At 44.5% G+C, this 23,209-nt stretch overlaps 1 protein-coding gene across 1 annotated transcript in view; it reads right to left on the bottom strand.

Annotated features, from left to right (window-relative positions):
- Positions 1-23,209, bottom strand: part of LOC123375171 (endosome/lysosome-associated apoptosis and autophagy regulator family member 2-like) — a 151,573-nt gene that overhangs the window by 41,162 nt on the left and 87,202 nt on the right. The window contains exons 3-8 of the mRNA XM_045025893.1: positions 19,643-19,838; positions 17,689-17,836; positions 13,224-13,310; positions 9,721-9,826; positions 8,716-8,868; positions 5,306-5,394 (exon numbers count right to left, since the gene is read on the bottom strand). Coding sequence (XP_044881828.1) covers positions 5,306-5,394; positions 8,716-8,868; positions 9,721-9,826; positions 13,224-13,310; positions 17,689-17,836; positions 19,643-19,838 — 779 coding nt within the window. The remainder of the gene's footprint in view (positions 1-5,305; positions 5,395-8,715; positions 8,869-9,720; positions 9,827-13,223; positions 13,311-17,688; positions 17,837-19,642; positions 19,839-23,209) is intronic.

Raw genomic sequence — 23,209 nt, 5'->3', positions numbered from 1 at the left:
ATCCCTTCTTAAGACTCCTGAATTTAACCCTGTATGTTTCAGGTGTAACCTGAAACTTTCAAAACGAGTTCCTTAAATTTACCATAGTTTGAAGCATGATCAATAGGCATCTCATTGAATATGTCCATAGCTCTGCCAGTCAATTTTGCTATCAATGTGTTCCTCTTTTGATCTCCGGGGATAGCATGGAGGATGCACAGTCTCTCAAGGAGATGAAATATTCAGCAATATCGCTGGATTCACCATACTGTGGACATAGTCACTCCCATTTGTGGATTTTGGGGAAAGCTGAGCCAGCAGTTGGAGAGTTTTGTCTCTTCAACTCCGTAACAGCCAATTCATGCTTCTGGGCCTGTATTTCTCTGTCTCTTAACTCCAGGGCTCTTTTATGGGCAGCCTCCTCTCTGGCTGCCTCTGGCTCCATAGCTCTCTTGTGGGCAGCCTCCTCCCTGGCCGTTTTTGCATTAATTTTCATTTGTTTTAATTCCATCAGTCTTTTATGTTCATTTTCTTTCTCAGCCATTTGCAACCTGTGCAGTTCTAGCTTTTTCTGAGCCTCGCTCTCACTCATGTTGCTGATTTTCCTGCCTCTATTCTCTTCCCCGAAATAAGCAAACAGAAAATAACAAACCAATAACCATTTTGTCTGTTCTCCAACCACCACACCCAAAACTCACTTAAAATCACTACCAGTATCTGAAAGCAATCAGCTGTGCACAGATCCTGCTCGACTACGCCACTGTGACAGGTTGGATCACGGAAACCCCTTTGGGGCTACCAACTGATGTGCCAAGACTACTTCTGCCCCTGCTTTCCCTGCCAATTTGGGACTCCAGAACCCTGCCTGGTTGTGCCAAACACGCTTGCCGGCTACAAACACAGCCCCAGGTCTGAACCACATTGACTCTTCTGGGCAGTCCCCATATGGTCCCTTGCTTCAAACACTGGAAGAGCTGCAGTCGCCCACACTCATAGGCCCTAGGGTAGGGAAGATTGGTCCCCAAGGGGTAACCAAGGAGAGGAAGAATGGGTAGAGGTCAGGCCCTTTACCCCTGGCCAAGCTAGAGCTGCAAGAAAATTGATTGGCCTGTTAACCCAGAGCGCAGCCTTGGGATGGCCGGCAATGATAGCTGGCACCCCTGCTCTCACTTCGATGGATGTGACAGAAAGTTCGACTCTCCTCTCCAAGCCAGGATAAGGGATAGGGATTCCCAGATGCTTTGGCCAACAGAGCCCCAATTCTAGATTTGTTGTTGCTCTCTGTACTTTTCTTGGCTTAGGTTTTCCTTTCTCCCTGTCATTCTTTTCTCACTCCCCTTCGTTCTGCTACTTCTCCCTCCCCCTCCTCTGATCCTTTTTCCTTTTTGTTCTTCCAGCCTGCTGGACTTGAAGCAGGAGACTCAGCTAGTCAGACGAATCCTTATTACTGAAGAAACAAGAAAAAATTCTTAACCAGTCAGGTCTCTGCCCCTCCCCCCACATTAACCTTGTTGTGCCCACCCGGGGGGGGGGGGGAGAGGAGGAGGAGGAGGGAGGCATGCCCCACAGTTTGAAAACTAATGCATTAGGCATTGGATTAGGCCAATAAAGATTCAATAGCTCAAGAGCAGAAAAGTAGATAGGTTCCAAAGTGGAAAAATATATACAGGACTCAATTTGGCAGCATTTTAAATTATAGGCCACTGAGTTCATGTACGTCTCTCTTTACCTCTCTGGAGATGACTGTCGCAATAGAAGATAACTGCCACATAGTAACAGGGGAAATCCAAGGTAAATATGCTGCCCTTTTTGTGTTCTAAGCTGCAGTGCAGTTGACATGGCCTTATGGATTTGCCAGCATATTGTTATTTCTGGAGCAGGTATGCATGTCATTTAAAATAAACTACTACTACTACTACTAGCTCTTGTATAAAGACTCCATGCAATTGAGTAAACATTACACCCACAAGTAATCCTGTTGAACTCAATGTGCATACAAACTAAGCCAATCAGGTTGGGATTTTCAAAGGAGAAAGTCAATGAAACCCAATGGGAATTGGGTGGCTAAATCCCTTAGACCCTTTTGAAAACCTCAAGCTCATGGAAAGACTTCCATCAACTTCAACAGGCTTTGGAGCAATCCCTTAGGACAGTGGTTCTCAACCAGGGGTAAGCAGAGGTCTTCCAGGGGGTACGTACATCAACTCATCTAGATATTTGCCAAGTTTTACAATAGGCTACATAAAAAGCACTAGCGAAGTCAGTACAAACCAAAATTTCATACAGACAATGACTTGTTTATACGCTCTAGACCCTGAAATGTAATTGTGATGAGTTCATTTGATAGTAGTTTGAGGGAAAGGTTATCAAGAAAGCAGGAGTGGTGGACTCGGAGGTCGGCGTTGGGAGGCTAATCAGAGCAAGTGAGCCTTGAGGAGGGACTTGAATTTCACAGATCTATTACAGTGCACCTGCAGGAGACTACAATTACAGCCTGCTACCTTGAGTGTAGTGGCAAATGCTATTAATTTACTAAGTCATTAGAAAGAGGTTACTTTTGAAAGAAAGGTTCACTCTGGGAGCCAGTGCTCTTCAGAACAGTTGCTTTCATGTTATTATGAAGCAATTTTAGGACATTGATGTATTTATCAGGACATCCAATCTTAGAGAGTACAGTCCAGAGGGCATGGCGATTCACTGAATCAAAGGCTTTAGTTAGAACAATAAAAGCCATGTACAGTGGTCGGTTTTGCTCCCGACACTTTTCTTGCAGCTGCCGTGCTGTGAAGATCATATCCGCAGTTCCACGACATGGTCAGAAACGATTCTGTGACTCCAGTAAAATTTCTTCTGATGGGGCAGAAGGCGGGTTGCAAGAATCCATGCCAGAACTTTGCCTGCAATGGCTAGGAGGGAGATATCACGATAATTTTCACAATCCATTTTGTCCCCTTTCTTGAAGAGGGTGACAATCAGGGCATCCCTCATTTCACTGGGCATCGCCTCATTTATGCAGATTTTAAGGATAAGCAGGTAAAACTGCCGAATTAGCTCTGGTCCACTGTCTTTAAAGATTTCAGCGGGGATCCCATCTAGACCTGCTGCCTTGTTGTTCTTCATCTGCTTGGTGGCATTGTGTACCTGTTCTGAGCAGCACTGGCTCCCAGAGTGAACCTTTCCAAGTACAAACAGGAGTCAAACAGGGCTGTATCATCGCTCCAACCATGTCTGCGGTTTTTATTGTCGTCATTCTTTACCTAACTGCTGGGAAGTTTACAGCTGATGTTGAAATCATTTACAGAATGGATGGAAAGCTGTTCAGGCTTAGCAGGCTGAAAGCCAAAAGTAAGATTTCCACAACATCCACTGTGGAACTTCTGTATGCTGATGACAACGCAATCTTTGCCCACTCTGAGAAAGATCTTCAAACTATCTTGCATGTGTTTGCCGATGCTTATGCATGTCTTGGTTTCACTCTTAATATCAAGAAGACTAAAGTGCTCTATCAGCCCTCTCCAAATGAGATATATTACATGCTCCATCTATCAAAATCAATGGAGTGGCACTGGGGAACATCGACCATTTCCTCTACCTTGGAAGTCATCTTTCATCCAAGGCAGATATTGATGCAGAAATTCAACATCATCTGAGCTGTGCCAGTGTAGCTTTTTCTTGTTTATGGCACAGGGTTTTTGAAGATCATGACATTCGAACAGACACCAAGTTTCTTGTTTATCAAGCCATTATTCTCCCAACACTGTTGTATGGGTCCGAAACTTGGACAACCTATAGACACCACTTGAAACTCTTTGAGAGGCACTATCAACGCTCCCTTTGTAAGATTCTGAAGATCAAATGGGAAGACAGGAATAGGCAAAGCCCAGCAGTATCAAAATAATGATCACCCATCAGCAATTCCGCTGGACTGGTCACATTGTCCGGATGCCAGACCATCGCCTCCCAAAACAGGTCCTGTTCTCTCAGCTGAAAGAAGGGTACCATAACGTGTGTGGACAATGGAAGTGTCATAAGGACTTGGAGGACAACCTAAAAAAATGTAATATTGACATTGACACTTGGGAGACACTTGCCCAGTATCGCTTAAAATGGAGTGAAGTCCTACATGATGGTCTCCTGCATTTTGAACTTGCTCGCCAACAAGCTGAAGAGGACAAGAGGTGAAGGAGGAAGGAGAGACTGGCTTCCAGTCATGGTCAGCAGCCTCCTGCTGAGTCTGAAAACATCTGCCCTCATTGTAATAGAACTTGTGGCTCAAGGATTGGCCTCATTAGCCACCTGAGGACCCATAACACCCATGGAAGATGATCAGACTCGGTAACGAGTGATGGCCCATCATCATCATCATCAGAAAGAGGTTGCAGAGTACAAGTACTATGTGGCTTGAAGTGTGTGTGTGATAAGTCAAGGTTACACATGCTGCCATGTTCTGAAAGTGAATGTTCTAATATGATTTTTATTAAAGCAGGTGCAGGTACAAAGAGGGGTATAATCGACTGCCAACCTTAAGCTGAAATGGTCCATCTTGTTAGCAGGTGTTGCTCCAGTTGGGCATCGATTAAATGGATTTTGATGACTTACTGAGGCAGGTCACTTGCTACCTCCTCCCCTGGATCTAAGGGTGGTGGAAGGGCCTCTTGGGATCAGCGGATCTAGGGTTTGGGCAAAGTAGTTCTGAAGGATCAACTCTCAGATCAGACAAGTTTCTGCAAGAGCTGCAGGGGAAAATGCTGCAATGAGCAGCCGCTTCAACCTCTAAATCCCATTTACAATCCCACAGAGCTTTGGCAAAGGAGTTCCCATGAGACTAGGGGAGAGGGTAATGAGAATAAAGCCACAAAACTGGCACATTCCTAATGCAGCTCACCCTCTAATAGATCCAGTAGATCTGGTTGCCCTTGGCTTAAACTATCTAGCCCTAGTCAATGAATCCTCAAGATGTTCCTATGAGGCACATATATGTTGTTATTTCTATCAAGGCCCTGATTTTGCAAACATCTACACTCATGAGTCATCCCAATGACCCAGTCAGACTGATCACACATGCAAGTGTTTACAAGATTAGGATCTTCCATACCACGATGATAGATGTCTTAGAAAAACCTAAGAGCAATGAGCATTTACAGATGGATAAACTGATAACAGAGTGTGGTTAAGAGACTTGCCCGAGGCCACTAAGAGAGTCAATGCTGGAAGCAGGACAAGAATTCAGAAATTCAGGGCTCCTTGTCCTGTGTTCAGGCCACTAGATCACAAATGGCTCAATGAACTGGCGAATAATCTGAATCTGAGTGAACATCTGACTTACCTTTCCTTCCTTATCACACAGTGTATGGATCTGGAAAAAGTCTTTGTTCGTACAAGGAGGACGCTCTGTACATTGGCTGGATCCTTCATCTGAAAAGGAAGGATGAGGAACAGAGTGGTAAAGGATTTCCAAACGGCTGAAAATCGAGGTAGCCAGCCAGACTGCAAGATGGGACAGGAAAAATGCTAATTCAGGAACAACAATACATTCACTGGGATTTTCAAAGGAGCCTATGAGAATTGGGCACCCCACTCCCACTGAAATCCACGGGGTTCCTTTGACAAACTCAAGCATTACTTGTACTGTCCGATAGTCTGCTTTGGCATGGACTGAGTCATCCATACAGTCTGACCAGCACCTAACCCTTTTTCTCTGTGATAACAGTAAACCCCAATTTGCATCAATCATGCAAGCACTGTGATCAAATTCTTCTCTCATAATAAATGAAAACTGACTTGTATGTCCCTTCAGAAATGTTTTACTTTGCTGGGGTCAGGACTTATTCCCATTGAAGTCAATTTCAAAATTCCCATTAACTTAAATGGGAGCAGGCACAAGTCCCTAATCGGTGTCCATACTAATGTTAGCAGTTAAAGTGGTAGGAGCCATTTCTGACAGATAATCAGTTCTCTATACAAAATTTTAATCTATAAGAAAAAGAACTGTAGAAGCTAATTAGTCTGCAAGAGCATCAAAGCAAATGGGCAGTATTTGAGATAACATCACAATACGGTGTATGTGCATGCATCAAATATGCTACTTATACACAGTATATGCAACAAACAGACTATCTGACTTCACTTTCATGGTCTATCCCCATGCTACCTATCATTTCTCATATGCTCACAATGATGAGGCCTCAGCTGGAGTACTCTGTCCAATTCTGGGTACCACACTTAAGGAAAGATGTGGACAAATTGGAGAATCCAGAGGAGAGCAACAAAAATGAGAAAAAGTTTAGACAACCTGACTTATGAGGAAAGTTTTAGTCTTGAGAAAAGAAGACTGGGTGGGGACCTGATACCAGTCTTCAAATATGTTAAGGGCTATTACAGGGATCAGCAACCTTTGGCATATGACCCAGCAAAGTAAGCCCCCTGGCGGGCTGGGCCAGTTTGTTTATCTGCCACGTCCGCAGGTCCGGCTGATTGCGGCTCCCACTGGCCGCGATTCACTGTTCCAAGCCAATGGGGGCTGTGGGAAGCGGCGGCCAGAACATCCCTCAGCCCATGCTGCTTCCTGCAGCTCCCATTGGCCTGGAGCAGCGAACCGCGGCCAGTGGGAGCGGCGATCAGCTGAACCTTCGGACGTGGCAGGTAAACAAACCAGCCCGGCCCACCAGGGGGCATACCCTGGTGGGCCGCGTGCCAAAGGTTGCCGATACCTGGGCTATTATAAGAAGGATGATGATTGATTGTTCTCCAAATCCACTGAAGGTAAGAGGAGAAGAAATTGGCTTAACCTGCAGCAAGGGAGATTTGGGTTAGATATTAGGCAAAACTGTCCAACTCTAAGGGTACGTCTACACTACCCGCCGGATCGGCAGGTAGTGATCGATCTATTGCAGATCAATTTATCGTGTCTAGCGTAGATGCAATAAAATCGATCCCCGATCGCTCTGCCATCAACTCCGGAACTCCACCGTGTGCGAGAGGCAGAAGCAGAGTCGACGGGGGAACAGCAGTGGTTGACTTGCCACTGTCCTCGCGGCCAGGTAAATCAACCTAAGATACGCCGACTTCAGCTACGCTATTCGCATAGCTGAAGTTGCGTATCTTAGGTCAACTCCCCCCGCAGTGTAAACCTAGCCATAGAGTAGTTAAGCCCTGGCACAGGCTTCCAAGGGAGGTTGTGGAATCCCCATCATTGAAGGTTTTTAAGAACAGGTTGGATAAACACCTATCAGGGATGGTCTAGGGTATATTTGGTCAGCCTCAGCTCAGAGGTTGGACTGGGTGACTTCCCAAGATACCTTCCAGCCCTTCAATTCTATGCCGACTTCTGCCTCCACTCTGCCAATGGGGTCAGCCTTCACTGCCCACTTACTAGATTTTCAAGTAACACCTTCACGTTACCTAAAATACCGCCCACTCCTCCCGTGCTGCCCTTCACACCTGGAACGAGCTCCCTGTAATCACGTGCAAAGCTACCTTATTGGTCTGCATAAAACTCTCCTTTGCCATGGTGCCTACAAAAAGCTTGACAACTGTTAGGCTGCTCACCTACTGAGACCATTATCTACTATGCTGATCAGTATTGTTTCCTTGTGATCCCCAGTCTGTCTGTCTGCATCCGCCTGTCCTCTCTTGTCTTATACTTAGAATGCGAGTGCCTTGGGACACGGACTGTCCTTCTGTTCTGTGTTTGTACAGCACCTAGCACAGTGGGGTCCTGGTCCGTGACTGGGGCACATACGTGGTATGGCAATACAATTCATAAGTAATAATAAGCATAGAAACCGCATGTGGCTGGGATCTTCGTGGGGAATCAGGGAAGGGGTTTGTCACAATCCATAATTGGACCAGCTCCAACCCAAGTAATGCCTGTCCATACACTAATCCCCAAACTCCCCAGAAAATGGGCCCTCTCCCAGCTGCATAGTCCCTCTGCCCCCTCTCCCCATCTCTGAAGTCGTTGTGGAGGAGACTGATCAGTGGCTGCACTGCTCCGAGGCCCTGAGTGAGGAAAGTACTTAAGCACATGCTTAACTCTAACCACATGAGTAGGCACATAGGCTTCAAAGGGTTACTCACATGCCTAAAGTTAAGCATGTGCTTAAGTGCAATGGAGCTATGTCACGGATGAATGTGGTCCATTTTACTTAATGGCTTCTAGTTGCTATCATGGGAAGGAAACAGAGGAGCTTCGAAGTCTATCACATGTCCAGTCTGCAGCCAAACCACCATGTGCTCTGATCCAGTCAGATCTCCCAGTGCAAGGAGGGGTCGACCAGGTGACTGTTTGAATAAGAGATCTCCAGGAAACACTCGGGTGCTGAAGGAAGCAGTGGGGAGCTGCCAGTGAATCAGTACTGAACCAATGCCTCAGATTAGCTTGGGGGTTACCATAATTTGGAGGAAATCTAAAACCAGGGCCATTGAAGATCTCATGGTGCTTTCTGTTAGAGCATGGGAGTTATAAAGTACCCTGGCCAAATTCCAGTGTGAGCCATTATAAATTGCAAATATAAATTCCCTCTGCAGTTTCAGATCGGCACCATATTAATCTTTTTGTGTCCCAATCTCTTAAAAGGTAATAATAATATTACCAATCTCTTCTAACTACTTTTCAGTGGTGGGTGAAGTGATTCCTGTGTATGTATGTACAGAGCTCCATAAAAGCACGCAGAGCTGATAATAATACTGAAGCAGACACATGTTCATGTATTCTTTTTGGCTTATGCCCTGTACCTGCATAATGTGTTTCTTCGCTACAGTTGGTACATTCCTTAGCTCCTTTCTCTGAGTAGGTATTTCTGGGACACACCTGGCAATTGGAAGACCCTGGCTTATCACTGAATGTACCAGGTTTGCATGGAAAGCATTCAGATGTATATGCAACTCCTGTAAAGCAAAGCACAGGTTAAGCACATAAATAGGCACAAAAATAGAGAGCAGCAGTACCTGCAGCTCCCGCCTACACAGTTGTTTTGGGGAAAACAGACACTGTATAAGAACACTGAACAGTCACTCATTGCTAGTTTGAGTCCGCTGGGCTTTGCTAACTGAGACTCTGGTTCTACAATCCTTACCCAGGCCAAACTCCCATTCCCTTCAATGAGAGTTTGACCTGGATGAGCATTACATTATATGAAACTAAGGGCTTATCTATACTTGGAAATATACCAACATAGCTATTCTGGAATATTAGAGTAAATTTCCAAGTCCTGAGTGTTTTATAATGTAATGGCCTATTTTAGAATAATAATTCTGTAACAGTTATTCAGTATTAGTCACCACTCTGATTCTGAAATTTTGGTCAATTTCCAAGTGTAGACAAGCCCAGTTGTAATAAAGGTCTGCTATGTTGTGCTGTTGCAGACAGCCTGAGGTTTTTTTTTCTTCTACAATTCCAATCTTCCCCAGCAGGCGTCACCATTTACGAATTAATTCCATGTATCATAGTTCTCAGGACATCAGTGGACTAAATATTTTCCTAGAGATTTCGAAAAGTAAAAACAGAATGCATGGAATAATTAGTTTAAATAAGGGAAAGAAAGAAAGAAAGAAAGAAAGAAAGAAAGAAAGAAAGAAAGAAAGAAAGAAAGAAAGAAAGGTTTACTGTGATTATGTCAATTTTTTTCTCCAAAAACAACGTATCTGTCCTTAAAGACAGTGGCTGGAATAAAACATCAATTATTATTGCAATGTACAGTAGACAGTTTAGTTATTAGCTGATAGTATGATATTCCATACCTTCAATTGTGATGTTTTTCACCAGAACAGGTTTCACCACTTTAGAACCCATAAGAATCCCCGTTGTTCTCCAATATAATATATTAGCCCCTGGTTTCAAAGCTACCTGCAACAACAAAAGAATGATACTTCGCATCATCATCTGTTGATTGACCACCTGCTTGACGTTGTTCTTTTATCTCCTAGTACATGTCACTCATTTCAGTGACTCATTTTCCTCACATCCTTGGAGCATTTGGGGATTCTGCGGGTCAACTGTTTTGTAAGGCATGGGTTGTAGGAGGCACAGATCGATAAGGAGGATGCAACAGTGCCCTCTTTATAGAGGGCAGATGCAGGTATTATGGAGGCAGGGAGGCTCTGACACCTCCCTTGAAGAGGTGCAGTGCAAGTCCCCCTAAGCCAACAGTAAGCAGTGGGGGAGGGGGGAAGAGTCAGTCCCGTCCAGCCAACCCACAGTTGCAGGTGCCCAGCACACCAGGATTCGATAGAATTCCCCTGGTGCTCATGCTCAGTCATTTTTAACTCTACTCTGTTCCAGATCTAGGATCTTAATCAATCAGTTTGTTTTTAAAGCCACACAATTCACCTTTTAAAAAACAGGGCCCAGTATTTTAACAAGCCATACCTTTACGTATGCTATATGGGTTGGGATTTTCAAAAGTGCTCAGCGTTGGCCTCTCTCTGCTCCCATTTACCAAGGCCTTGATGGCACTAGAAAGTTGTGCCATTTTAACTATACCGGTACAGTAAAAGCAGTATCACCCCCCTAGCCTCCTCACCCCCCGTGTGGATGAAGTAATAAAGGTGCTTTGTATGGGTATAGTTATTCCCTATGGGAAAGAGAATAAGCTACACCAGGATACAGCACTTGTATACTGGTATAATTGCAGCCACACAAGGGCTGTACTGGTATAACTATCTTGATACAAAATTCACTGACATAGTTAGACGGGTACCATTTTCAAGTGCAGAACAGGCCCAGGCAGGGCTAGGGTTAGGTTAACACTGAGCACTTTTCAAAACCTCATGCTTTGTGTTTGCTCAAGGTGAGGAATTATAAAGGAGCTACTGAGCGAAGACCCAGTGCCGGTGCTAGCCTATTGGAGGCCCTAAACAGGAATATTTTGCCCCTCCCCCACGCACCCCCGCAACAATACTAAAACAGGCAAGTTCTTATAATAAAAAGCCAACAGCCCTCCCTTCCACCCCCCGTGAGCTGCTTGAGGCCCTAAGCAATTGCTTAGTTTGCTTATGCCTCTGCAAACAGCCCAGCCAGGCTCACAGTCAGGTAAACTAAAAACTACATTCTTGTTAGAGTCTAAACAGAAAGCACTCCAGAGTAAAACCCACCAGTGGGAGGCCTTGCCTACATTAGAAAGGGTTTGGGGGAGGGATAGCTCAGTGGTTTCAGCATTGGCCTGCTTAAACCCAGGGTTGTGAGTTAAATCCTTGAGGGGGCCATTTAGGGATCTGGGGTAAAATCAGTACTTTGTCCTGCTAGTGAAGGCAGGGGACTGGACTCAATGACCTTCAAGGTCCCTTCTAGTTCTATGAGATAGGTATATCTCCATATATTATTATTATTTTATTTGCCGCTGGTGGAGCTATACCAGCAAACCCTCTTAGTGGAGACACAGCTTATACTGGCAAAAAGAACAGCTTATACCAGTCCCCTGAACAAAAGGACTCTTTGGTGTCTACTCTGGGGCTTTTGCCATCATAGCTATGTCAATCGGGGATGTGATTTTTTTCACCCTCCTAACCCATATAGCTATGCCAGCAAAACTTTTTGGGTAGCCCAAGCCTCAGTCTGAAGGCTAATGAGGGATGAAATTTGTTTACCACAAATAAACTCAGGGCTAGTTTACATGCTCTGGGCACTGACTGAACACAACTCATGTAGAAACCAATTTAGTTAAATGAGTGGGGGCCCCCTATTGGGGACCTCCAATGTGATATAAGAGGAGCTGCATATGGAACGGTTGCACTAATTCAATGAAACTGTGTGACACAGGGCCAGAAAGGGTTACACAACTAGCAGGCTAATTGACCCAGATTAAACCTTTGGAGACATATTAGTAGATAATGTTTGTGGGTTTTGTGTGTTTACATATATATTGTTAGAGGTTAACAATGTAACCAGACAATTCCTGTCTGTCACTGTATTCTGTTAATTCAGAAATCAAAGAGATATTAACATTAAAATGAACTGTGAATGTAGTGATATCACTCTCTTGATTTCTCTTTGAAGTATATAGCAAATCACCTGCAAATGGTGGGAGATAGGCAATTGCCTTATGCTAATCCATGTAGCTAATTACCGGTGATGTTTAGGAAATAGGAGGTTTCTTAAAAGACACTATTGGTCACCCAAGAACTGCACGCAGTCAAGAGGCTGGCCGGAAAATGTATACAGGGCTTTTGGGACCCTGATCCTTTCATCTCATATCCGCTCATGTTTTGTCAGGGGAAGTTTCAGCCACAAGATTGAGATCTCCAGTTTCATTCTGGGATACCCTGATATTGAACATTGGACTGAACCGATGAACTAATTCTGAAAGAACTCTTTTGCAACTCGAAAGGTCACCATCTCTGCTACGAAACTGACCTACGAACTATATTCATGTCTGTATGTATAATGAGTTTTTAACCAACGCGCTCTCTTTTCTTTTTTTAATAAATTTAGGTTTAGTTAATAAGAATTGGCTGTAAATGGGTATTTGGGTAAGATCTGAAATATTAATGCACTTGGTGGGTAATGTGTCCAATCCTTTGGGATTGGTAGAACTTCTTCAAATGATGAACAAATTTTCAATAATCCTCATCATATTTGACATGGCTGTCTGGGAGGAAGCCCCAGGCTGGGTTGCTTTAAGGGGACTGTGTTTTTGGCTTCTGGGTAACCAGTACGGTGTTGTAGAAGCTGTTTTGTTGCTGGCTTGGTAAATCTAAGTATTTGGGGATTGTCTGCCCCATTCTTTGCAGTTTGCCCTAACTGAGCAATCTGAGCCTGGCACCCCTGGGATCCCAGTCACAGCTAGTTTTCAAACTTCTGAGAAAAATCAGTGCAGTCCATCCCCTAGAAATGCACTTGAAATTAAAAGGCCAAATCCTACCCTCAAATGTGCACAAACAACGCCCGTGGACTGCAGTGTCATTCACATGGCAGGGAACAATCTTCGGTGCAAGTGAATGAGCAAGCATTTTGGAAGATACAGATCACAATGAATGGGAGCGCCCTGTGGAATTCAGATTCCTATATATCTACCTGATTTCTTAAGGAGCCTGATTCAGTGAAGTCAGTGGGAAGGCCTGCATAGACTTGAACGGGCTTTGGATCAGGTCCTTAGAGCACACATCTCTTGCTCCTGAGAGAAGCTGTGCTCCTTTCAGAGCCACTGAATTCACAGGATGTGGCCCTCCCTCGCTCACATCTCATAAGAATCAATGTTAATTTATAAACAAAAGGAAAGCTCTGTGGAGCAATACTTAGCACTTACAAAATGAGAGTCCCATTCGCCGTTGTCTGTTAATTTCACCCATTTGTCGGCCGTGGAGTCCATCTCTTTGCACTGATCATTTTGAATCTGTCAATTAAAAACAGTGGCCACAATCAGACATCTGGTTAACTGTCTCAGTCAGGACACACTGCAGAAGGATGCCTATAGACAGTAGACTAAAAGCTGTGTGATTCTGCTGTCTGTCCTCATCTCACCGCATTCAGGACAGGGGCTGTATTACTTGTTGCAAAGGACATCCGGAAAACACATGCAAAATCACTAGCAGTCTAAGAGAGGACTTCCAAATATAGTGCTAAATTCCCCTCTCTGCCTGAGGAGAAGGGACTGGAACAGGGATGGGCCACCTCTCAGCTGAGTGCCTTAGCCACTGAGCTAAAAGTATGGAAGAGGATCTCCTCCTCATGCTGCTGCTTTGTGTAGACCTAGGTGGTCTCCGAGCATGCCTAACAGCTCAGATCACACTGTGGGATATTCTGATGTGGGTCTGTCTCCAGCTCACCTATTGAAGTTGTTCCACTTTAACTGAATAATTAAATACCAACTTAGGAAGTGCAAGAATCCCCCTATAGGCCAGCTGCTAAAGCACTTATCTGAGAAGCAGCAAATCCCTGTTCCAACCCCTTCTCAGGCAGAACGGGATTTGAACCTGGCGTCTCCCACTTCCCCAGGGAATACTCTCTAGAGCTCCTCCTGGTGCTGCTATTTTGGGTAGAACATACCAGTCAGATCAGGCTCCATGGGTGAGTTAAGGGGAGGAACACCTATTTTTCCCAGGTCTGTGGATCAAACTGAGGCTTAGGCAGGAGACAGGCGTCCAGATGCCTAGAGTGGGGCAGCAGTGCCCATGCCCAGAGGCACAGACTTGGACACCAAGGGAACTTTTACTGTAAAACAATAGGAGCTGAATGAGTTTAGGCACCCACAGACTAGGGCTGCAGCTGAGATGGGGTTTTGCCTAAAACTCAGTACCTAAAACTGGGGGTTAGGTGCCTAGGTACCCTTGTGGAGCTGGACCATTATTTCTCAGTGCCTCCATTTCCCATCTTTAAAATGGGGTTAATAGGGCTGCCCTATCTCACAGGGCTGTGGGAAGTTTAAATACGTGAAAAAAATTATGAGGTATTCAGATATCATGGGGGCCATATAAATATCTAAGCCAAATAGATTCTATACCTAAACTATAGGGGGATGCTGATGTAATGATGAAAAATATTTAATCAACAATGCATTCTGGGGGAAAGTGCATTCTTAAAGGCCTATTACCTATGGAGCCCTGAAGTGCAGGGCATCAGGATGAAAATCTAGCTGCCAAGTTACAATTATTTGGTTAATGGCTTTTAAAATGACAGCCTGCTAATTGATATATATAAAAGGAATGACAAATGTAAGGAGGTGACCAACCATCAGTGCTTTGTTGATCAGAGCAAATAATATGTGGGAAGCAGCTTTCAGACCTACTGCTCAAATAAACAACATTTTTGCTCCTCTGCAGGAGGAAAATCAATCACTAGTCAGTCAAGAAACCACAGGGAGGATCATATTCTGCTACATGCATCTGGCGGTAAAAGCATATTTTGCTGCTTACTTCTTATGAATCAGGCAGGACATACGATAAAAAGTGAAAGAGGTTTAATAATACAGTATGCACTTTCTATTATCAAAGTGCAGTAGATTTTATTCAAGTAACAGCTGCAGCAATAAAGGAACTCAGGCATCGAAATCAAGTTTTTTTTTGTCTTCCTCTCCTATCCCTTACTAAGGATAATGGTGCTTTGCACTTAGATAGAGAGGCTCTCATCCCAGCATCTCAAAATACCCTAAAAACATTAATTAAGGCCTAGCACCGCTGTGAAATAGCATGACAGTGCTTTGCAGATGGCAATGACTCACCCGCCAGACAGAGCAAGAGAAAGTCAGAGACAGAGATGGACAATTTCCAGGACACTTATTCCAAGCTGCCATCTCTCTCCTCATTTGCCCCCTTCTTAACATTCAGCAGCAAATACAACACTGTCAGGCAAAGCAAGATAGAGAATCTTTCAAAGCACAAATGACTTATAGGTCCCACTGAAAATCAATGGGATCTGCGCTCCTAAGTCTTTTTATCATTATTATTTGGATTACCATAGCATCTAGGAGCCATAGTCATGGACCAGGACACCACTGTGCTAGGTGCTGTACAAACACAGAACAAAAAGATGGTTTCTGCCCCAAGCGCTTAGAATGGCAATGTTTGTCACCATGATCGGCACTGGTCTCTGTAAGTTGTCAAGTTTGTCAAGTTTTTTGTGGGCATCACAAGGCGAGTTTTAAGGAGGGATTTGAAGGTGGATAAGGAGGTAGCTCTGTGGATGGTTACAGGAAGCAACTCTCAAACATGAGAGGAAGCATGGGAGAAAGCACGCAAGGTGCTTGTCTGAAGAAGTACCAAGTGGGCAGTGAAATCTGTGTGGAGCTCTTTCAAAAATCCCAATCTTAAACCTCAGCAATAGCTCACTTTTCATCCTTCTCTCTCTGCATGGTAGTGACACAGACCGATCCTTTCCCAAAGACGGAGACCAAGATTTCCAAAAGTGACTAGTGATTTTGAGTTTTGAGTGCCCAACTTGAGACCCTTTTCAGCAGAAAGCAGGTTCACAGCTCTTTCTGAAAATCAGGTCCCTTGAAGGCGTCTCAGATCAGACACCCAAAAACAGAGAAATCCAAAATCACTAGCCATTTCTGAAACTTTTGGATTAAGCTGCCACTACATGCATCCGACAAAGTGGGTATTCACCCACGAAAGCTCATGCTCCAAAACGTCTGTTAGTCTATAAGGTGCCACAGGACTCTTTGCTGCTGTATGACACTGGGATTCTCATTTCCAGACTGTCGTAAGGATAGTCACATATTTAGAGTCCCACACAACTTTCTGTGTAAACAATGCTGGCCAAACTAGATTATATTTTTCCAAGTTAAAGGGACTTTGGGCAAGAATTCATCAGGAATTTTTCAACAATTTTTTTTTTTTTTTGGTCATAAAAAGCCATTCATTGAAACTGAAACTATTGGCACAGGAGGGTCAGTTTTGATGGATTTCCTGGCTTGAAAACAATGTTGAGGAAAAATTTTTCAAAACTGCTTTGTTCCAACATGTTCAAAACTGACCCATTTTTCTGGTTCTACACAACTTTTCGTTTTGAAATTTCAGCTGATCAGACTAAAGAAAAGGTTAAAGAAAAAGGGGCTAAATTAAAACAAGACATTTGAATTGTTCTGAACCAAAAAAAAAAAAGTTTCCGTTTTTTGGTTTGTGGATATTTTCAAGATTCTGATTTTTCATCCTGATTTGAGACGGGACAAAATTTCGATCTCTCAAAAGCAATCGTGGGATGGGAAAACCATTTCTCACCAGCTCTACTCTAGACCCAAACTTAAGAACCTTCCTCATGCCAGAGCTCCCACTGGAATCTATAGAACTACCTACATGAGTGAACAGTACTCACATATGGAAGAACTGTAGGATCAGACATATTATCAAGGCCCACGAATATTTTCATGACATTCAAAAGAAATATGAAAAAATGGATTCTGTGAGAATTTAAACATTCCCATGTGGTTCTAGGAACCCAAACGTCCTGGCATTCAGTGGCATGCCATGGCATTCTTAATCAGCCATGCAATTCTACACTTGCACACAAAATGCTGTCCGCCATGAGGCGTGACCTCACATGTACAGTGCACGCATGGTCACATTGTGTGGAGGGCTTCACAAAATGGCATTCTCCATGCAGTATGATCTCACACGTAGGATGTGTGTGAGGTCACACTGTCCGGAGGCTGTCAATTGGTAGAACAGTGTGATCTCACGCACCATACATGCAAGGTCACGCCACATGAAGGACACCATTTTGTAGAACAAAATGGTGTCCACCACACAGTGTGACCTTGCACGCACCACACATACAGTGGGTGACCTGGCACATGTGGGGCCATTTTGTTATAAAATATTATGTCCTCCATGTGCATTCAGAGGTCAGACAGAATCATCCTATGGGCATAGCTGGTCCTGGGACATGCAATGCATGCCTTGCATACACAGATGGCATGCCGCTGATAGCACTGTGCAAACTGTAGACAACCTAGCTATGAAAAGGACTAGAAATTAAGGTGACTTTCAATGGGTTTTGTGCTCCTACCTCCCTTAGGCACTTATGAAAAACCTACCGTAAAGTGAAAGCAACTAGTTTAGGCTTGTTGTCAAAGCTGAATGAAATGCAAAAAGTAGACAGGCACCATAAATTGTAGAGGGGAAATGAGATTTTTAAAATTTGTTCAGATTTAATAAGCTAAAGAGACATTAATAACTTGGATGAGGAGAAAACTAAGCTGATTCCAAAATAGGTCTTTATCTGGAACACATCATATTTACTTTGAGGTTAGATTCAGTGTATAAAAGCCTTACAAAAAACTCAAAGAAGATGTTATTGTCAATATATTGGTATTCAAAGAAGACAGAACCAGATTTCTTCAGATGCACAGCATAGATTAGAGAAACAGTGCAGTCATCTCTGTTGGACTCTATGTAATTCCCATGAGGAGTCCACGAAGAGCTGGATAAAGATAAACAAAACAAGGCTTATTTTAGATCACAAGAACTCTGAAGACATTTATAACATTCCTATTTTAAAATATATTGCTCAGTAAAGGACACAAGTATCAGAGGGGTAGCCATGTTAGTCTGGATCTGTAAAAGCTGCAAAGAGTCCTGTGGTACCTTATAGACTAACAGACGTACTGGAGCATGAGCTTTCGTGGGTGAATACATGCATGCATCTGACGAAGTGGGTATTCACCCACGAAAGCTCATGCTCCAATACGTCTGTTAGTCTATAAGGTGCCACAGGACTCTTTGCAGCTTTTAAAGGACACAGTACCCCACTGTAGCTAGATTCACTCCCCAACCCTTTCACATCGGTTTCCCACATATTTTTCACACAAAGGATTATGTGCTCTGTCAAAACTTACCTTTTTGCACATCAAAATTATGAATGGGGGCAAATGTATGTTGTTTCCTGTCAGGGCCACCCAGAGAATTCAGGGGACCTGGGATCTTTGGCGGCAGGGGGCCCCCGCTTTGGAGGTAATTCGGCGGCGGGGGGGTCCTTCTACTCCGGGCCCTGCCACCGAAGTGCCCTGAAGACCCGTGGCGGGGGCCCCCCGCCGCAAATTACCGCCGAAGCGGGACCCGCCACTGAAGTGCCGGGTCTTCGGCGGTAATTCGGCAGCGGGGGGTCCTTCGGCCCCGGAGCGGAAGGACCCCACGCCGCTGAAGACCCGGAGCGGAAGAAGCTTCAGGGTCCCGGGTCCCGCAAGAGTTTTCTGGGGCCCCCGGAGTGAGTGAAGGACCCCGCTCCAGGGGTGCCGAAAAACTCTCGTGGGGGCCCCTGTAGGGCCTGGGGCAAATTGCCCCACTTGTCGTCCCCCCCGGGCGGCCCTGTTTCCTGGAACTTCTAATGAATCCCAATCAGGAAGGCTTGTCTAGGATACAGAGGGCCATATCCTTAAGAACAGCCCTTCTGCAATCAGCACAGATCATGCCGAGTGTAAAAGTAGTTTTAAGCCACCTTTACTCCTCTTAGATCCCAGAGCCACTCAGGCACAAGTTAAAGCAGTTCAGGGTTGTTCCAAGTTTCACCAGCTGCTAATGTCATCTAGGAGGCCAGGGGGGAGGGATAGCTCAGTGGTTTGAGCATTGGCCTACTAAACCCAGGGTTGAGAGTTCAATTCTTGAGGGGGCCATTTGGGGATTGGTCCTGCTTTGAGCTGGGGGTTGGACTAGATGACCTCCTGAGGTCCTTTCCAACTCTATGATTCTATGACAGCAGGGGATTGGCAGAAAGTAGTGGCTCAGTAGCCACTCCTGTCATGCTATTCCACTGGCCCGAAGCCACCTGATGAGTTCCCCAGCACAGAGGAAGGCTCAGGTAGATGATGAAACTGACTTTGTGCCAGTGGACCAGCAGGGTCAAATAGGGCCCATTTTATTTATCCTTTCTTCTCAACTATTCAATATCCCTGACGTGTGCTTCTTGGCAATGTGCAGAGATTGCTTTTATTGCACAATGTATTTTTCTGTACTTACACAGCATAGCGTGTTCAACTGTCCTCTCCGTTAACCAGCTGATGGCATCATCAAACTCCAAGAGCTTTCACTAACACATAACCAGCATTCCATGCTGAGGGGCGTGGTCTACCTATCACTGTTTTCAGTGAACACCACCTACATGTTACTATACTACCGTAGCAACTGGTTCCCACGGCAATCTATGAGCTTGATCCAAAGCCCACGGAAATCCATGAGAGTCAAACCAACCCCTTCACCAGTGTGGCCACAGACCAGCCCATACGCCTCTTACTTGTCACAGCTATCGGCTTTATTCTCAGCTGATTCGACAGCCGTGTCCATGAAAGTTGCCACATTGGAGAATCCTGCTGGCAGGTCATCCCATTCATCAAACTTGATCCCAGTGCCCAAGGAATACGTCCCAGCGGCACATTTACTGCACATTTGATTCTTCATTTCTAGGTATTCACCAGAAGCACATGAAAAAGCTGTGAAGACAATCATTTACAACTGATTAATTGTAAAGGGAATTAGCAGCATCGGTGAGCTGTCACTAAAGCAACCAGTCACAAAAGTCCCACCCGTGAAAATTAGGAACATGATGAATTAGCTCAGAAAACCATTGTAAAAATCAAGCTGCAAATTGACTTCTGTTTTTCACTTAACTGGCAGAACTGGAGCCAAGTCTCAAATTACGGCTATTGATCAGCTTATTTGTCTCCATTAGCAAAGAGGAATTTTTAAAAAAATCTACACCTACAAACCGCATGTGTAGCTAGTCTATGCAAAAATATGTTTGTATCACTGTTGTCACATTCTGCCTCATCATCCTCCCAATTCCTTTCACGCACCTGTTGCATCTCGTGTTGGACTAAGATTGTGAGCTCTTTGGAGCAGCACCTATCTTTCATTACTGTCTGTACAGCATCCAATATGGTGCAACTTTATCTTTGATAGGGGCCTTTAGGCACTACTGGGATAAAAATAACAGCACTCAAAATAAATTTCAGCTCTGTCTAGGGGAAGTACAGTACCTCAGTGTATGGAATAAATGATAGCATAATTTAGTGGTTAGAGTTTCCATTTTTTTACACCCATGATTCCAAAACCACCAACTTTACTCTTCCACTATCTATATAGGTACTTTTATGACCATCATCACTGTAGTGTTCAAACCATTCTCAATTATTAATTAATTTTATCCTCACAACAGTCCTGTCAGGAAGGGAAATGTCCCTATTATACGGATGGGGAACTGAAACTCAGCGTAAATCAAATAACTTGCCTAAGGTCACAATGAAAATGGCTGAGCCAGGAACTAAACCCAAGATTCCTGAGTCCCAGTCCAGTGCTCTCTCCACTATTAGATAATCCTTCCACCATCACTTTTTCCTCTCATGATTTAATATCCCAGAATCCTTTTTCAATGAAAAAATAAATATATCTCATTAATAATCTGTTATTGGGTGTTTAAGTTAATAGTGTCCAATAAGCATGGACAATTTGAACATAAGAATGGCCATAGTGGGTCAGACCAAAGGTCCATCTAGCCCAGTAACCTGTCTTCTGACAGAGGCCAATGCCAGGTGCTTCAGAGGGAACGAACAGAACAGGTAATCATCAGGAGATCCATCCCCAGTCACCCATTCCCAGCTTCTGGCAAACAGAAGCAGGGACACTTCAGTGCATGGTTTTGCATCCTTGCCCATCCTGGCTAATACCCATTGATGGACCTACCTCCGTGATCATTGTGACACCCTGACACCCCAATATTCACCGCTGTCATGCAGTTAGGATGTTTTGTACAAAGTATGTCCTGTGGGGCATCATTCTAAAAGTCTGGCTCTGCTAGACATTAATATCTCGTTGGATTGTGTGTGTTATTGTCATATGTGAAGTTATTAAGTTTGTCTATGTATGTGTTACTGAAACATGTTGTGAGGTTGAAAATGCCCACAAGCAGCCTTTCAGGTACAACAACAGAAAGGCCAAACAATGCTAATGGCTTATTGAGGAAATGCACACAAGCACAAGGATTACCCCAGGAACTGTGTACAACAGAAACCTCTCAGAGCTAGCTCTACACAATGGGAACTGTTTGATGCACGTCACAGCATAAGAGCTTTCCAGCAAGTGGGAAGAAGATATAAAAGGGGGACAATGACATCATGGAGGGACCTCACTCTCCCTACAACAACACACTTGGAAACACCTGAGGGGCAAGGACTGAACTGTGGGAAGCGATGGTCCCAGGCTAGAAGGATCTTTAGCCGATATATGAAAACCTGGGAAAGCCAAGACAACTTGTGCCTTAGAAGTCTGCCAGCCAGGTTATCACTCAGAGTGAGAATTTGCTAATTTATATCCTACCTATCCAGTGTGTTAAGCTCAGTTTGCAGTTTTTGTTTATTAACTAAGGTAATCCGCTTTGATATGTTGGCTAGCCCTTATAATCACTTAAAAACTACCTCTTGTACTTAATAAACTTGTTTTTGTTCTAAACCCAGTTTGTGTAATTCATAATTGGGGGGTGCAAAAGGCTGTGCATCTCTCTCTCCACAGTGTGGGAGAGGGCAAATTTCAATTAGCTTACACTGTACAGTTCTCGGTGCAGAGCAACACAATACAATTTTGGGTTTACTCTCCAGAGGGGGAGTGCCCTTGAGCGCTGGGAAATTCCTTAGCTGAAAGCCTTCCCATGCAGTACTGATTTCAGTATCTGTGTCTTTCTGAAGCTGGGTGTGTCCCCACCAGAGGAGGCTGGAGGGGCTGGCTTAGCAGGACAGGGTGCGGGAGCCCAGGCTGGTGGAACAGAAGGGCTCAGTGGTACCCCAGTACATCAGGTGGCACCCTGGAAGGGGGGCAACCCATCATAATCATATCTTATTTTCATGTCATATCTCACGTTTTAAATGCTGGGCTCTGCGTGGCCAGCTGTGGTCATGGGTTTTATATGAAAAGTAAATACGAAGTAATACATTCTTATTGAAAATATCATGATTTTCACACTCTGCAATGATATATATTCAATAAAACTAATTAATAACATGATTTATATCTCTGCTATTTAAAAATATATAATGAGGTACCATACCCAAGTGGAGGAATTCCCAAGCTCTCCCATGACCCCCAAACCATCCACTTTTGCTTTCTACCATCCCCAAGCCATGCATTCTTTCATGGGCAAATGGGTTTTGCAAGCCCCATCCTGTGTGATTGGTAAAGCACCATTTATGCTCATGGGGCCAGAGCCTCAGCTAATGTAAATTGTCATAAATCAGTTCAAACCAGCCAAGGACGTAATGCATGATATTATACACGTGTACTGACGTTTATCTCACAAGAAAAGAACCTGATGGACTTAAAACACTTTGAGAAAAGAGTTGTACAGTAGCAGAAAGCACAGGTCATATCCAAATCCCAGCTAAGCCTGAATTTCAGGTTCTCACTCATGTATTTGACTCACAAACAGCATTCCTTTGTGTAATCATCCCTGACTGGCAGGGCTAGATGGAAAGATCAGTAGATAGGCCAAATTCTCCTCTCCGTAACTTTGATACAACCTCCATGCATAGGCGGCAGGTTATATATGTTTGTGGTGCCCAAGCACCAGGAATATTCAGGGCCGGGTGCCCTGCTCCAGCAATATTTGGAGCTGGGTCTCTCCCCTGGCCCTGCCTGGATCGGGCCCCGACCTCCGCCTTCCACCCCTACCCCTGCGTCCCCGTCCCCCCCAGCCGCGTCCCTGCCTGACAGAAAGGAGCGCGGCGCCTCTCCCCTGCCTGCTTGCGCTGCCAGAGAGCGCCTCCCGGCAGAACTGCTGTCTGCTGCCCCAGGGTCCTAGTGCCTGCCCTCCACT

The sequence above is a fragment of the Mauremys mutica genome, chromosome 1 (assembly GCF_020497125.1).
Source record: "Mauremys mutica isolate MM-2020 ecotype Southern chromosome 1, ASM2049712v1, whole genome shotgun sequence".
Classification (NCBI taxonomy): domain Eukaryota; kingdom Metazoa; phylum Chordata; order Testudines; family Geoemydidae; genus Mauremys; species Mauremys mutica.
Note: the sequence above shows the minus strand (reverse complement) of the source record. Positions and strands in the feature narration are given on the sequence as shown.